This window comes from Aquila chrysaetos, chromosome Z, assembly GCF_900496995.4.
Source record: "Aquila chrysaetos chrysaetos chromosome Z, bAquChr1.4, whole genome shotgun sequence".
NCBI classification, from domain to species: Eukaryota; Metazoa; Chordata; class Aves; order Accipitriformes; family Accipitridae; genus Aquila; species Aquila chrysaetos.
In genome coordinates, this window is record NC_044030.1 from 52,862,345 (window position 1) to 52,879,441 (window position 17,097).

The following is a 17,097-nucleotide window of genomic DNA, read 5'->3' on the forward strand; positions in this document are numbered from 1 at the left end:
CCTTATTAGGCAGATGCTTCTGTTGGTAGCTGTGAAGATGGGGAGAAATTTAATGTTGAACTCACTAAAAACAACCAGGGATTAGGAATAACTATTGCTGGTTACATTGGAGACAAAACGTCAGGTAATGATTGATTCCTGCAGTTTACTATACAATCTGTTGCATGCTGTGGTGTATGTGCATCAAAGACTTAATTTTAGTTTTGGTATAGCATCTCTAAAACCCACCTTGACTATCTAAAATCTTTTTAAAGTTTGTAAAGAAGAAGGAGTTGCGTTCCTCTTGTGAGAAGGACATTCAAATTAGAAGCAAACAGTTTTATTATAAAATCCCACCTCAGCATTTTTAAATTTTTGTATTTACTCTTGGCTAAAGCTTGTGCTTACATGTTTTTGCAAAAGAATTCTAAAATAGATTGAGCCATTTTTGTTAGAACTAGCTGGGCTTTTTAAATTACATTTTCATTTTTAAAAGGCTATTGCAAGATAATACATTACTATTCTGAGTAGTTTTAGGAGGTATTGTTACTATTTTAAAAACAATGTGTAGTGTACTGCTGGCAGATCAAGAATGCCTTAGTGACTTCTGGAGAGAATAAATGTTGACCTCTGGGCTGTTGCAGCCAATAAATGTTTGTTTAAATAAATAAGTGCAACAGTGTTCATGTACAGTTGTGTATTTTTACTTCGTAATTTCCACTACATTTTTCAGAAAAATTGTCCAAAACTCTGTTAGCCCTCCCTAGGGGGAATTTGGCAAATGCAATACTGCTAGGAAGGGACAGTTGTTGAATGTGTTGTAAAACTTCTCAAAGAGCTGTTGGTTTGACTTTTACCTATGTATATATTGTTAGAAAAATGTATGGATAGAAATATCCCACGTTATTAGCGGTTTATAGATGTAATTTGTTGGCTTTCAGAAGCTGGACTAAATTTTAACTATCTGTTTGATAGGATAGGGTGGTCACAGTTTGTGTAAGTCCACTCTTTAGCAGCTTCCAGTTGAATCTTCAAAAGGCAAATTAAATTGTAGAACACATGATAGATCTGATAGTATATTTTAACTGATTTAGTGTTGGGGTATCACCAGTCTTTGATTTTAAATTATCATGCTGCATGTAACTGCATTAGAAACTATTCTTGCCTTAGGAACTAATTGGGCATCTCACTTAATTTTGTGACTTAGCACTTAGTTAAAGAACAACTTTGCTGTCAGAGAAGCAGCAGTAAAACTACTGGACAACAAGATCTGTGGCTGAATCTTTCATGAATGACAAATAGCAACTCGTCATGTTACCATACAGCTGTTACAGGATATAAAACCACTTGGAAGGTAGTAAGACCAGCCATTCAATTATTCACAAAACCTGAGAAAACAACAAATAAAGAAAAAACGGAAAAGAATTGTTGATACTGTGACTTAAATATATTTGTAGTCTTATTCTTCCTAAACTGAATATAGTCATTAGAGCAAAACAGATGTAGCCCTCCTTCCTGCTAACTTTTGTCATATTGAGGCCCAGTAAAAGGTGAGTTTCAGGTCTGCAAAGGCACTGGGGTGTCTTGATAGCTGTTAAACCCCATTTTGTAATGGATTATTTTCCCATCAAATGTATTCATTTACAGTTAGATCTTTTGTTGAGAGAAACTAAGTTCTGTTAAGATTTCTGATACCAGTGGTACAGGCCTGTGACCCTCGGTCCTGATTTCATGCCAGTTCATGCTAGTATTTTTCTCAGTTTCACATATACTATGCAAAGTGTGCATGTAGGAGCTCCATAGATTTTCACTTTACTAAAGTGTTGAAGTTGTTTCAAATTCCCGTGTGTTTTTCCTGAAACAGATTTCTTTTTGTAAAATGTCCCTCATGTAGGTGTTTTATATATATTACTTTTCCTTCTGATTCAAAATCAGTAACTGTCTAAAATGGTTCTGTTTTGGAGTTTGGATTTTTTTTTTTCTTTTCTGTCTTTCTTTTTGTTTTTATTGGATCAAATACTGACTTACAGCTATAAGTTAAAAGCTGGTTCAAAAGTAAGTTGTAGTCCTGCTTGCTTATAATTTTCTGTGTTTGGTTATCCAAGCATGCATTTTCTTCAGCAGTTATTAAGTACCTAGAAAATAGAGAATTTACCAGGTTAGTGTACTCAAACTGAATTTTTTGACCTGCAGTTTTAAATCTGACCAAGAGCCAGAGAGATGTTTTTTGTCAATGTTGGTTTCAACATTTAGATCAAAATCAGTTAGAATATTTCTTCTTTTGCAGCAAGAATTGGGAATTTGGCATTGTAAGATTTTGAATGAAATCTGGTCCAATGCAAGCTGATATTAATCAGGCTTATTCTTTAGGAAAATAATTACATGTTTTACTTAAGCATATACTTTCTTGATGACTCTTTCCATATCTTACCTGGAGATTGTGTTTTCTTTCTTTTTCTCCTTTTGGCTGGTGGCATTAGTTGGAGATTGTTGCATTATTTAAATTGTTTCTTAATAAATTAGTTAATTTAATTTTCTCTCTTTCTTCATCCCAGAACCTTCGGGTATCTTTGTGAAAAGCATTACAAAAGGCAGTGCTGTTGAACATGATGGCAGAATCCACGTGGGAGATCAAATTATAGTTGTAAGTAAACACAGAAAGAAATGAGATGACTTATCCGCAAAACTCTACTGTAAGTTTTAAAGATGTCCTCATGTAGTACTTGTTTAAAACATTTAGGATTGGTGTTGAAATGGTGACTTTTTTTGACTGAGTATTCAATCACATTATCTTTCTGATTATGCTGCCTGCGTGTAACCTGTGTTTCTTAAGAAAATCTGTATTGTATGTGTGTATCTTATCAGTAGGAGCTTTGAGACTGCTTAATAAAGGCAAAGTTTCAAAGTTTGATTCAAATTAAGCAACTGTTTTCAAAATGTTTTTTTAAAGTATATCATTAAAATTTTAGATGCTCAGAGAAAGAAGAAAATATTTTCATGCATAAAATGTTAGTTGTGTGGTGAAAATCAGGTCACGAATGTAAGAACCACATTTTTGTGGCTGTCATAGATCTGTCCTTGCATTTGTGTGAAGGCAGCACTAAGAACAAGTTATGGTCTCTCTCCAAGTACAAATGTGCCTGCATGCTTGTATGTGGAAGTATATCTGTTTTTTATAATGATTTAAATGTTGAGTACAAATTGCTAAAATTGATTATTCCAAAGTTTGATTTCTTCTTCTACTGCAGATGTAGAAGGAGGAAAAGATTCGAGTGACCTCAGACAAAAGAATAATAAACATTTATAAAATATTGTTTGCTTAAATGTGGAGGAAAAATTAAATAACCCCAGCTCATTCTTAATTACTTTATATTTAGAAGAGCACCAGAGCTGGAAGAAGTTCAGAGAAGGACAACAAAATGATTAAGGGTCCGGGGAGAGTCATTCTTCATGCAGGAGGAATTAAAATAATGGAATACGTGTGTTGTATAGATAGACTGAAACAACTACAGGAGTCAAGGAATATAGTATTGTTGGAAATATTTCAGAAATTGAAGGGCCTGAGGGGTCAGATGGAGAAAGAATAGAATAATACGGAGTTTGCAGGGAGAAGGAGAACAAAAAGTGGTGTGTACTAGGGATAATGGGATGAAATTGAGCAATGCCAAAGTCTTGAGTTTCAGAAGAAAAACCTGAGTTAATGAGATAACAGGGTAGCTTCAGACAGAAGAGGCCAAAATCTTTTCTTTAAAATATTAAAATGATGGACCAGAGTAACATCTGGCTGGCTGGGACAGTGTTTGATTGGGAAATTGGACTTCATGGTAGTAGTAGACTTCACCGCGTCTGAGGTTACTTGGCCTCAGAACAGCTGTGCTCTGTGGATGTATGTCTGTCCTCACCCTTCCCTCCGCAGCTCTCCCAGCCATGGCTGTGTTGGTTTATTCACCCAGTGTTTTCTCCTCGGAGGTGGGGGTGGCTGAAGTGGTTGAGCAGGCAGGCTGCGCAATGTGCCCTGCAGAGGGTGTGCTGCATCCTCTACCACCTCACAGAGCAGATCTGCCTGGCCCCACTGTGGTGGGCACCCAAAGCACTTCTCCCCACTTTGCTGGTTTTTACCTAGCTGTGGGGTACTCCAGTGAAAGTGTTTAGTGTATCCAGTGTCGTTAAGTCGTCCAGGTTTTTGTTCTTGTCCCTGCACTTGCTTTGTGCTCAGGCTAGCAGGTGCTGAGAGCTCACCATATTATTTTGCCCTGGACATCTTTTTTTTCTGGGTGATGTCTTGTGGGCTGAAAAGCTGCTTAATCCTGCAGGTGGATGGAACAAATCTTCAGGGTTTTACTAACCAGCAAGCAGTTGACGTTTTGCGGCACACGGGACAAACGGTTCGGCTCACTTTGATCAGAAGAGGGCTTAAGCAGGAAAATCATATTCAGCCCCCGGAGGACTTCAGTGCTGCTGTTGAAAAGGACTTACTGTTCCAAACAATGGATAGTAGCACAGCCAAAGGTAATTAAAACTGGCTTTGCTTTAAAGTTGGCTTGAACATTTTTCTTCTCAATTGCAAACTGGAAATAAAATGGGCCAGATTCATTCCGGGTAGCTATTACTGATGGCAGAGCTGTTGTACATGAGGCGAGAATTTAGTCTACTATGGTTTGATTAATCTTTTAGACACAGTGGTATTATTTGCTACATTTTCAAAGTGAGTGTTGAAAGCTCTGCGCTGCATTGCACTGCTGGCTGAATTCCTTCAAGACTTTGATCCTGCAAATCTTCAAATGGTAAGGAGGCAGTGAATGTTTTATTTGTGCTCAAGGGTGAGAGCTGCATTCAAGAGCAAGCAAAGAGATAGCCTCCACAACGAGCAAAAGCAAGTCTCAGTTCCTTTCACTCTTGCGTATCAGTGTCACAAGCTCGAGGTATGAGAGGAGCGGCCTATATCTAGAGGTTATTAATAATCTGATAGGGCATTAACTATATACGTGTACAACATTCAGAAGCCAATGACCATTATTAATTTTGCTGCTGATGAGATGAGATCAGTGAAGCTTACTCTTGCACTGTGCACATCTTGAAAAACATGTGCCAAATCTTGAAAGTCCGTGTGTTTGAACAGAATATCTGCACAGAGGCTGGATGCACAAACAGATTTTTGTGAGCTATTTGTGTTATAGGTTGATGTCAGCAGAAGTGTATCAGAACTCATAGACTGAGGTGTAATCCCCACCTCGCACAAGATTTTGAAAGACTCAGTAGTATGTTATCTGTATGGCATCCTTTCATTCCCACTTCTAGCAAAAAAGACAGAGGAGATGCTCAGAAATTACTGTTTCTCCAGCCTAGAAGTGTTCAATATAGCTGACAGCCAGAAACATACCTAACAGAACTCTCTGGTAGGTGAGGCTTTCTACAGGTGAAGAGTCTGTAAGGTATGCAGGTCTCCAAGTCTGTAGCATTTTCGTTTTTCAGCATCAGCTTCCTGAATTGCACAAAGGAAAGAAGAGGAAGGGGGGTGGGGGGGGAAGATAATGCAAGAGTGCTAAAGAATGTTATATTTATATGTTTTCCAGTAACTTTTCTTTCAATCATAGAGATGCAGCTACTGATAGTTGTGCTTTTTTTTTCTTGTTTCATTGAAGAATTCACCAGAGAAGGCAAAGCATTAACAGAATACAATATGTCTTTAAAATGTGGCATTTGTTCTAGGCCTCTCATGCCAGATTCCATTTGCCAAATATGGATCCTCTGAAGTCCATTGGAAGAGAGAGTCAGTGCCCTGAGGCATGCCTGTGAGCCTGATGAATATTACAACACATAAAATATCTGAAAAGGCTTCTTCTTTTTCCAGATAACAGTGAAACAGAACAGGGATCCCCATCACTGCCATGCAGTGCCAGTGTGGTAAATACTGGAGAGGACATGAAACACCAGGAAACAGGTTCTCAACGTTTAATATTTTATTCTGTGAAAATGCACTTGGGTGTGCTTACACAAAGATCAGGTGTTGTGTGCCTTTCCATCTCCTGTGTGCTGTGTAGCTGAGGTACAGCTAGAAAGTGAAAGTAATCATACATGTCAGCATGTACTCTTGAGTGCTGTAAGATCATTGACTACTGTATGTGTCTGAAAATAATTATGTCAAAGATGTCACGTGAAGCAGTCTGGTTTTCCTACATGCTCAGCCCTCTTTTTAGTCTAGTTTTGTATTTCCACTCTTTTTAGTCTGGTTGTGTATTAAACTTTTTCCGTCCTCATTCCCCAACATGCCTTATCTTTCCAACTGCCTGCAGCTGCCCAGCTGCAGTTCCAGGACTTCTACCTCTTCTGATAAACCTCCTTTTCACAAATTCCTGAGCTTGCATTCATTTCAATATGTCTTCTCTGATAATGTTTGAAATTCAGTCTGGTGCACTGGTATGCTCTGACTTTTCCCATATTCTTGGTAGAAATTCTTATTTTCTAAAGAGTATTTTCCTTTCCCTCTTGAACTGTTAGGGCACTGTGCTGCTTTTCAGAAGTCCTATGTGATGATACATTTTCCATATTGAGACAGCACTTGATGTGTTTTCTAACATTTTCCTGCTTCCAGAGCTAGAGGGGAACTGAAAAGCATCACCCATATGAGTTCTGGAATACGTATCTTTTCATAACTCATACTTTCCATTAGCTTGGATAGCTGAAGAATTTCTTTCTAACACTTTTCCTTCAGATACTGCAAGGTCTCTGCTTTAGGGAAAGTATTGTCATGTTTGAATGCCACACAACACCTGGCTTTCTTTTTAGTAATTGTATCTGTGCATGTATGTGAATCTAACAAAAAAAAAAAAAAAAAAAAAAAAAAAAATGAGCTAGGACTTGTGTTCTCTCACTGCCCTCTAGGGCCTACAGTTTCAAAAAAATCTTTTACAGTGGTGCTCGTAATTTTGAAAGTACAAAACCTCCAGATTCTGTTTGAAAACTTTACTTGGACACTCTCTCTAAAATGCAGGCACTGTCCAAAAGATCAGTATGCAGTATCACATATGTAAGTATTTCAGCCATCCCCCTGAATCAATCTGATCAGCCCACATACAATGGGGTTTAACAAATGCCAGGGGCATGCATGTAACTTTTTTATTTGTTTTGTGCCCATTATCTTGTAGAGTTGCATTAAATTCACTCAGCACTGAGGCTAGTTTAAATATATGTTCTTTCTTCTCAGCTGTGCACACCAAACTTTTTGACTGAACTTCGTGTCTTTCAAAATACAGAGTTTTGCGAGGGTGGGATCTAATACTATTTGGCAAGTTTTTCCTCTGATAAACCCAAGCCTGCTGAGACAAAACATGCCAAGTTTTTAGTCAGATTTAGGAGAGTTCTGGCATCATGGGAATGATTGTGTAGTCTTGCATGGTCCATATGCTTAATCAGTTATAGGAATAGACAGGACATTTTATTTTTTGTCCCAGTAATCTCAGACATAACTTTCAGATTTCCAGCTAACTACCACAGAAGCAGAAGCTACGAAAGCAAAGTGGCAGAGGATTATGGGCTCAAATTATGAAATAGTGGTAGGTAAACTTTGATTACTATTATTAAATGCCCTTTGATCTGTCCACCTATTATGTTGCTTACAGATAGAAATATGTCCGTATTTTATTTGTTTCTTTATTTGTAAAGATCATACATATGCTCCTTAATCTGTTGAGATTCTTTTATTTTAAGTTTTGAATATAGATACATATATTTCTGTATTGATTTTAGCAAAATAATCACAGGCTTCTGAGGTTTCTGTACCTATGAATATTGTTTTACAGATTTCCTAGCTTCAAGAGGATAAATGCGTATTAGAGGAAAAATAGTATTTAAGGTGAACTTCAAAGCACCCTTTATTAGCCAGAATTTGAAACATCCTACCCATTCTGCATACTGAATGAATTGTTTGATGTAATGATCTAAATAAAGCATAGGACGTTTACCGTAGATAGGGTTGAAAAGCAGTATCTGAGTTTAGGACTTTATTTCAAAATTATATGCCAGACTTGTAGTTGCTGCGAAAGTATATATTATTAGATATATTATTATCATATAGAGCTTCCACTTGTTCATGCTGAAGTGGTATGTGGTCAAAGTTTTGGTTTTTACCTGACTGTCCGCATTACACATGACAATATTTCTGGTTTCTCACTTCTGGAATATTCACCTCATTGTATGTAAATTAAAACAGAAAGTAACAGTTACAGCTGTAAATATGTCAAAAGTAACCATTTCTTAATCTTATTTTAGGTGGCTGTAGTTAACAAATTTAGCGAAAGCAGTGGGTTAGGGATAAGCCTTGAAGCTACAGTGGGACATCATTTCATCAGATCTATCTTACCGGAGGGGCCAGTTGGACGAAGCGGCAAGCTGTTCAGTGGAGATGAGCTGCTGGAAGTAAGAAAAAATAGTACTTTATCTTAGTCTGCATTCAGTAAGATTTTTGAGCAGTGACTTGCTTCTCACAGGTTATGACTTCGGGAATGCAGCATATTTAAATGCATACTAGCTGTCACCAGAAGTGCTTGAGCAGTCACTTCATGTGTACTTACACATATTTATGTGAATGCATATGCTTACATACATTCTCAGCTGATAGCTGATTTTTCAGATACAGTTCAAGGTCACCAAAAAGAATATCTAGCAAAAGCGTTAAGATTTAATAGGAATATCTCTACATGGTGAAGAGACTGAACACCTGTTTTACTTTTCTAAATAATTTTCTTAGAATTAAAATATGAATTTGGCTCACATGAATGCCAGAAACGTGAAGTGACAGAGTATGTGGTGTTTGTAGGGTAGTGTCATGCAATTTATGAGACCATTCAGTTCAAAACTTACCTTGGTGCTGATTCTGAACACCAAATTGAGTAGAAGTTAAGGGTTGACAATGTCCATCAGCGTGTTGGTTTTTTTTTTTTAAATCAGGTGATTAGTGAATTGCGGGTTTTTTTAGCCATTTTAGTTCATTGTACTTCTAAACACTGTGTACTTCTAAACACTGTATTCTTTATTTATTGAGGTGAATGAGATCTCTTTGCTTGGAGAAAACCACAAGGATGTGGTCAATATCTTGAAGGAACTGCCTATTAAGGTGACAATGGTGTGCTGTCGTCCGGTAGCTCCCCCCATCACTCACCCAGAAGCACTGGAGAGTCTAAGTCTATCTGAGGTTCAGCTCACAGAAAAGGTATTTTGTCTTAAAAAAATTACTGAGAAAATGACCGTTTCCTTGAGAAAAAAAATATAAAGTTCTTGTACAAGATTAGAAATACTTCTTAATATTTTAGGACTTGGAACCAGGTAAATAGAAAAAGGGAAATAAATGGTGTTCATCAGCTGTATTTTAAGCCACCAGAAGCTGTCAATCCTGGTAGGTCATGGGCAGAAATATTCTGGGACGCAGGTCTGTCTTACCCAAGTACTTAATTTCTGTTCTGCAGGTGGGCTGTGGAGGTATGGCAAACTGAACTGTGTGTTCTTTACAATCTGAATATACTTTATCTGGTTTTGAACTTTGCTGTCTGAGTTTGTGTTGTGCAGCACTGCTTGTGCATTCACTGGCAGACACATTTCTGTCACTCTAAGTGCTAGGCTCTGGGCAGCCTGATGTGCTAAACATGCAGTAATAGTATACAAGGCAATAGCATTTATATGAAAAGAGACACAGTTAATTCTGAGTTCTGGGCAAGGCATCAAATTCAGCTTATAGTTGCTAAGCTTTTCTATGAAACCAAATGAAGAATGTATATGTGTGTGTATGTATGTGTGTGTGTTTTCTTATTGTAAATGTTCTGACTCCTGTCAGTGCTACTATGTTTAGATCAAGGCATATTTTTAGACATACCATTTAATAACAGATATTTCCTGTATATTTGAATACATGTACTAATTAAGTTTTATGAAGTTTTTAGTTTGACAGAAATTCCATTTTGTAATTACTTTTTTCCAGTGAGTACTTTCATATACTTGCAGCCTAGCTATTTTGTTACAAGTATATGTGAACTCTGTGCTAGATTTGTCAGACTTGTTTCTTAACTCTGAGTACTTGCACTTTCCTTGCGTTATAGAGACATATCACTTAGTTTTTATCTTATTCTTTATGAACAGAGTTTTGTCTCTGCAGATTCACAAACATATACATTTTATTCACTGTTTTTCTCAGGCTCACATAGAACTTGGATTCATTGGCTCTTCGGACACGGAGGGAACAGCTTTGGAAATAGCTGATGAGGGTCAGAGTATGGAAGAGGTGCAAAGCTCGTCTTTGGCGATGTGGGAAACAGAAGTACAGCACATTGAGCTGGAGAAAGGGAGTATGGGACTTGGATTTAGCATATTGGACTACCAGGTAACTTCTTGTCCTGGTTTCAGCTGGGATAGAGGTAATTTTCTTCTTAGTAGCTGGTACAGCATGCTTTGGATTTAGTGTGAGAACAGTGTTGATTAACACACTGATGTTTTAGTTGTTGCGAAGTAGTGCTTATCCTAAGTTAAAGATTTTTCAGTTTCCCATGCTCTGCGAACAAGCGGGTGTACAAGAAGCTGGGAGGGAGCATGGCCAGGACAACTGACCCTAACTAGCCAAAGGGATATTCCATACCACAGATTGTCATGCTCAGTATGTAAACTGGGGGGAGTTAGCCAGGAGGGGTGCATCGCTGCTTAGGCGTCAGTCAGCAGGTGGTGAGCAATTGCACATCACTTCTTTTTTTATTTTTTTTTATTTGTCTTTTTGTTGTTGTTTTTTTAAAATTTTATTTTATTTTATTATATTCCTTTGCATTACAATTATTATTTTATTATTATTGTTAGTATTACCTTTTATTTTACTTTAGTTATTAAACTGTTCTTATCTCAAGCCATGAGTTTTACTTTTTTTCGATTCTCCTCCCCATCCCACTGGGAGTGGGGGAGTGGGCGAGTGGCTGTGTCATGCCTAGTTGCTGGCTGGGCTTAAACCACAACGATTCTGTGCTCCTTTCTTTGAGTAGAGGACAAAATACTTTGTATTGTTTGGATCTCTCAATATGATCTAAACACATATTTTAAGGGTAGATGTTAATGGAAACCAAGCAATACGGTAAAGCTAAGTGGATATCACTACTGGTAGGCATCCCATTAGCTACATTACTTATTCCTCTTACTGTATTAAGGCTACAGGTTCTAATGGTAATAGTAATACTGGTCCAGAAAAATAGATAATCCATAATATACAAGTGTCTTCAGAAGGCTCATCTTCTAGTGCCCCAGGGGCAATGAATGATGTGGTCAGAATATTCAGGCATTTATTTAGCCATGTATTTTGTACCTGCAGTGAGGTGCTTAGGACAAGATCCAATAAAGGACTTAGATGCTTAAAGAAGGATTTACTAAAATCCAGAACTGCAATTCTGAAATCCCTTGCTTAGCTGCTGTCTGTCCAGGACGTGCCTAAACACCCCCATTCATTTTGTGTTTGACTTCAAAATCCCTGGGTATCTCAAACTGTGATTCTTGGTGTGTCCTGATGAACAGCTCGGTCCCTGTCTCCTGCCTTCACTTGGTCAGGATCCCAGAAAAAATTTTACTCCTGTTCCCAGTTGCCACAGTGGATAATTTCTAATGTGACTTCAAGTAATTTCTCCCTGCAGTACAGCATAGGCTTTTGCCCAGCTGGCTGGTAGTGCTGCAGGACCCAGTCTCCTCCCAGGTCTCTGCTGGATCTTGTCCCTAAGAGTGTATGCATTTGCATCTGGAGGTCATTTCCAGGTGGAAATTATGCACGCAGAATATTGCGCTTAGAATTAATTTGTGCCTCAGTAGTATTTTGCATTTGCACACTGATAAAGGTGAAGAGCAGTGTATTTTAATCATCTGAAAGGCATAGTACCTGTTTCATGAAACAGTGGTTACTCCTAAATGTGTTACTCATCATGCTCTGTAGTGAGACACTGTAGCTGAGCCTGAGTATTTGGAGTCCATGTCAGGACAAAGTAAAGCATATATTTGCTTCAGCCTCTTCAGAAGCATTGACACAAATGGTGGTTTGCCTATGTTGTTAGTTACTGAATTTTGTTTACGGATGGTAATACTGAAGGGTTGTGGGAAGTACCTTAAATTGTTTTATATATTTTGCAAATGTGAGTTTGATTATATCCTACAGCTCTAGTCAGCTTTCTGAAACTTACTCTTTTTTGATGTTATAATATTTGTGATTTGTCCTATGTTCTCTCCTCTGACATGTAGTTAAAACATTTCAGTTTTTCACTGAAGTTTCTGCTTTCATCTAAGACTGTGAACAATAAGTTTACAGTGAGATTTATCTTTGTATTTCGCTGTTTCCGTCGAATGAACAGTGACTAAAGTTAAGGACAGTTATGTTCATACTAATACATTCCTCACGTTTTATACAATGGCAGGCCTGTAGGAAAGTCTACATTATTTCTTACCCCAGGGAAGACTATCACAAACTCTAGAGACGTGATTTTTTTTAAAAAATGTGTCATGCAGTGTCATCTAAAGTGAGAGTGGAAATGCTTGTTGTTAAAATAGTGAGGAAGGTGCCAATGTTCAGGCTTAAGCACTACCTCCAGCAGTGCTAGCTGTATTTCCACTTGTAGTGTTTTATTGCTCCATGGCGTTCTTCTTACCATATTAACTACCATGAAGTGTTAAGGGTCTTTTTGGTGTCCTTCCCTCCCTCCTTCCCTCCCTCCACACTTCCCTGTCACTCTAGCTTTCAGCAGTCTCCAATTCCTGTGGTTTTGGGTGCTGCCTTGATGATGTGCATCCTTTCAGATGTACATTTTGGCATGGAAGCTTGTTACAGTTGCCTGCCAGTTTGTAGATGTTTGCTTTTCACTTGCTTTTGCTATCAGTAAAGCTGGTACATTATTACATTTCTTGGTTTTTTTCCTAGCATGCACTCAAGTCAATTGCTGTGTGTTGGAAGTAATTAACGTGCAATGAAGTTCCTTGTGAATGTAATTCTATAAGAATCATGCAAATGTGTGCACCTGTGATAATTGTTACAAAAGAATCGTATGTTCCTGTTACTAGTATTTGATGCCAGTGTTTTTATAAACATCAGTGTTTTGGAGGATGGGGACTTCAAAGCAGGGGTTTTTTTGAAAGCAAACGCCACTTTGTTGTGTCTTGTTGAGTAGAGTGCTGTATTGGTATGTTCCTGTCTCACATAAAGTGTGTAATTAGGGATGCACAAGGACTTGCCTCTTAAAAAGTGCTTTCTCAGCTGAGCAAGATCTGGTGCCATGAGGTATAAGAGAGTTATTGAAAATAAGCCCTTTATTCCACCAGAGTGCACGTGTTAACTTTGCCCCAGTCTGCACTGCTGTATTGGCTTTGTGTGGCAAGGTTTTGGTAGCAGGGGGGTTACAGGGCTGGCTTCTGTGAGAACCTGCTGGAAGCTTCCCCTGTGTCCGACAGGGCCAGTGCCAGCCGGCTCCAAGACGGACCTGACGCCAGCCAAGGCCGAGCCCATCAGCGATAGTGGTAGCGCCTCTGTGATAACATTTTTAAGAAGGAAAAAAATGTTGCTGGGACAGACAGAAATGGCAGACGGAGAGAGGAGTGAGAACATGTAAGAGAAACAACCCTGCAGACACCAAGGTCAGTGAAGAAGGAGGGGAGGAGATGCTCCAGGCGCCGGAGCAGAGATTCCCCTGCAGCCTGTGGGGAAGACCATGGTCAGGCAGGCTGTCCCCCTGCACCCATGGAGGTCCACGGTGGAGCAGATATCCACCTGCAGCCCGAGGAGGACCCCACGCCGGAGCAGGGGGATGCCCGAAGGATGCTGTGACCCCATGGGAAGCCTGCACTGGAGCAGGTTCCTGGCAGGATCTGTGGATCTGTGGAGAGGGGAGCCCACGGAGCAGGTTTTCTGGTGGGACTTGTGACCCCGTGGGGGACCCACGCTGGAGCAGTGTGCTCCTCAAGGACTGCATGCTGTGGAAGGGACCCACTCCGGAGCAGTTCGTGAAGAACTGCAGCCCATGGGCAGGACCCACATTGGAGAAGTTCGTGGAGGACTGTCTCCCGTGGGTGGGACCCCATGCTGGAGCAGGGGAAGAGTGTGATGAGTCCTGCCCCTGAGGAGGATGAAGTGGCAGGAATAGTATGTGATGAACTGACAATAAACCCCATTCCCTGTCTGCCTGCGCCACTGGGGGGGATAGGTGGAGAATCCGGGAGTGAATTTGTGCCCGGGAAGAAGGGAGGGGTGGAGAGAAGGTGTTCTGAGATTTGGTTTTATTTCTCATTACCCTGCTCTGGTTGATTGGTAATAAATTGAGTTAATTTTCCCCAAGTTGAGTCTGTTTTGCCTGTGACGGTAATTGGTGAGTGATCTGTCCTGTCCTTATCTCGACCCATGAGCCCTTTGTTATATTTTCTCTCCCCTGTGCAGCTGAGGAGGGGGAGTGATAGAACAGCTTTGGTGGGCACCTGGCATCCAGCCAGGGTCAAGCCGCCACAACTACCCAGCTCTATTCCCGAAACACTGAGTGTAAGGGAGGATAAAGTCTGCAACGCTGTCATTGCAGTAGGAAGTAGTTGAATTTCTGGTGTGTAATTACTCATTATAATGCAAACAGAACTCTGTGTTGGAGATATGTGATGGGACATCACCTAGAAAGGAGTAATAATTTTCACATTTAAGAATTAAAAATAGGTGGAAATCTAAATCTATGGGCAGTATGGACAGGAGGGTATGTTCCCACTGAAGGTTCATCTGGAGCAGAGCTCCAACTTTTTTAATAACCCAAATGTATTGGGTTATTAAAAGCTCATGTATAAAAAATTAGCCTCTCAAGGCATAAAAGAGTAAATAAAATGAGATGTTTTTCTTCCTTTTATTTAATCAGGATCCTGTTGATCCAGCAAACACCGTAATTGTGATTCGCTCATTGGTTCCTGGGGGTGTGGCCGAGCAAGATGGCAGACTTCTTCCCGGAGATCGGCTTATGTTTGTTAATGATACCAACTTGGAAAATGGCAGCCTGGAGGAAGCAGTACAAGCACTGAAAGGAGCCCCAACAGGAACAGTTAAAATAGGAGTTGCCAAACCACTGCCTGTAAGGATTTGGGAATTTGATCAGTGCTTTTCATGTCGTTTAAGCTGGTACATGATGATCCTGACTTCTGCATATACTTTGTGTGCGTTGGGGTACAGCTGGGTGGCTCAAAACACCCAGAAGCTCTTCAACAGATTTGTGTGTCTCCTTGCATGGAGGAGTGGCCTGTGTAGTGTATAGCTGGTGTAGTGATTGCAAGACCTAGCACACCTGTCTTGCAGCTGAGAAAACAGTGAAGCATCTTGCAACCAGCACAGTATTTCAGGGCTGCAAGTTGCCAGGTATAATTTTGTACACTTTACAAGATTCTCTGAATGTGTGAGGTGGTGACAAAACTCAATTTTATGTGGTTTGCCTGGAATTTGCCTATTCCTTGCTTTGTGAGGTATAGTACATATGCAGTCTTTGTATTTAGACTGCACACTTTGTGTTTAAACAATGGTGAGTAGTCTTCCGTTCATATACCTCAAACTGTTTATTTTAGCATAGCCATAAATAATTTCAGGCTTGATTTTAGAAGCTAGTGTGTAACAATTAGAAGAATGAAGTTGAAGGAGACCTAAGGTTGCCAAGATAGTGTATCAGTAAGGATGCTAGTGGACTAGTGTCCCTAGTGTGTTAAATTCACATCAGTAGAATGGCATCAGTTCATACATATGAAGAAGATACCTTTCACTATATTTGTAAGCCCAAGTGCAGTCTTTGGGGTTCATTTTTGCTTTCCATGAAATGATAATCGTGTAATCCTGTAATCCTTGATGCAGATACCAAATTTTCATTCTTAGTAGAACTTTGTGGAGGGGGTGGGAGGGAATGGCTGATGTTGAGGTTACTAGAAACTTTGCTTTTTATAGTTAGTGGGTACTTTTTAAACTTGCTTTGTTAAATTAGTTTTTTGTAGTGTACGCTTACTAAAATGTCTTGCAAATCAACATTTTCATACTTAAGAAGATACTCTAAAAGAGAAAATATGTGGAAATGCATGGGGGTTTTGTTTCTGTTCCCAGCAGTTTGTAAACGTTCAGCATTTGCACTTCAGTATTTCATAAATTATGCTTGCCAATTAATTAAACATTTTGAATAATCACTGGCTTCTTTGCAGTACTGGACAAATGCACCTACCATCAAATTGTGTTGGAAAAAGCTACTGGTTTGTAGTCAGAATTATGTTTTGTCATCTTGAGGCTGTTCCACTCAGCAGATACAATCTTAAAACATAGACAGTGTATGCAGTCTTCCTGCCTGCTAACAAGATTACTCTGTGGCTAGCAAGGTTGTAAAGGCCTCTGCTGTTAGGCTCTTTCCTTGGTGGCATCTCTGATGGCAGTTTTAGTATATGTTTAATAAGAGCAGAAATTTAAAATTAGTTTAGGCTAAGCTGTGGGCTCTGTGGTGTAGCTGGATAGGCCTTTTTCATTACTTGGGGATATAAAATGAGATGTGAAGCTGAATCAGTTCAGGTAAATTTGAAGAAAAATAATTGTCTCTTTACCTATCCAACACTGTGACTGTGATTGAAATGAACTTTCCTGCATTTGGAATTCATTTGCCTCTGTAAACCCCCCACATCACACACTGCACGCCCTGTGTCCTGGCCACTCATCCAACTCAGAGCTTCGTTCTTTCTGCAGCTTTCACCAGAGGAGGGCTATGTCTCTGCTAAGGAAGATTGCTTTTTCTACACTGCCCAGTCACTTGAGGAGGAGGGCCCAGCTGATGCAGCCCTCTTCCATGCTGAGCTGGCTCTGGTTAGTGGCCCAACTTACCAAAGATTCCTTAAGTCTTTGCATTTTGTAGTGAAAGGGATTGCTTTGTCACTGTTCATGCTTATTTTTTAGTGTTTACTGTCACCACATTACTCATCCACCATAGTTGGGATGCATCCCCACATGGTAGAAACTGGCATCTGAAGATGTTGGCTGTTTGCATGAGCTGTGAATCTGGCCTATTATATGTTAGTTGCTGGAAAAAAAGGAAGCATTTTGCTGAGATTTTCAAAAGTGCATGGCTACCCACTTCTCCTTGC

General features: G+C 39.5%; 1 protein-coding gene across 14 annotated transcripts in view; it reads left to right on the forward strand.

Moving 5' to 3' along the window:
* Window positions 1-17,097, forward strand: part of MPDZ (multiple PDZ domain crumbs cell polarity complex component) — a 97,977-nt gene that overhangs the window by 28,730 nt on the left and 52,150 nt on the right. For 13 of the 14 annotated variants that reach the window (XM_030003719.2, XM_030003722.2, XM_030003728.2 and 10 more), the window contains exons 9-18: window positions 10-124; window positions 2,535-2,623; window positions 4,293-4,488; window positions 5,831-5,920; window positions 7,453-7,532; window positions 8,248-8,394; window positions 9,020-9,187; window positions 10,163-10,348; window positions 14,862-15,071; window positions 16,703-16,819. In XM_030003719.2, coding sequence (XP_029859579.1) covers window positions 10-124; window positions 2,535-2,623; window positions 4,293-4,488; window positions 5,831-5,920; window positions 7,453-7,532; window positions 8,248-8,394; window positions 9,020-9,187; window positions 10,163-10,348; window positions 14,862-15,071; window positions 16,703-16,819 — 1,398 coding nt within the window. The remainder of the gene's footprint in view (window positions 1-9; window positions 125-2,534; window positions 2,624-4,292; window positions 4,489-5,830; window positions 5,921-7,452; window positions 7,533-8,247; window positions 8,395-9,019; window positions 9,188-10,162; window positions 10,349-14,861; window positions 15,072-16,702; window positions 16,820-17,097) is intronic. The other variant, XM_030003726.2, reaches the window with a different exon arrangement.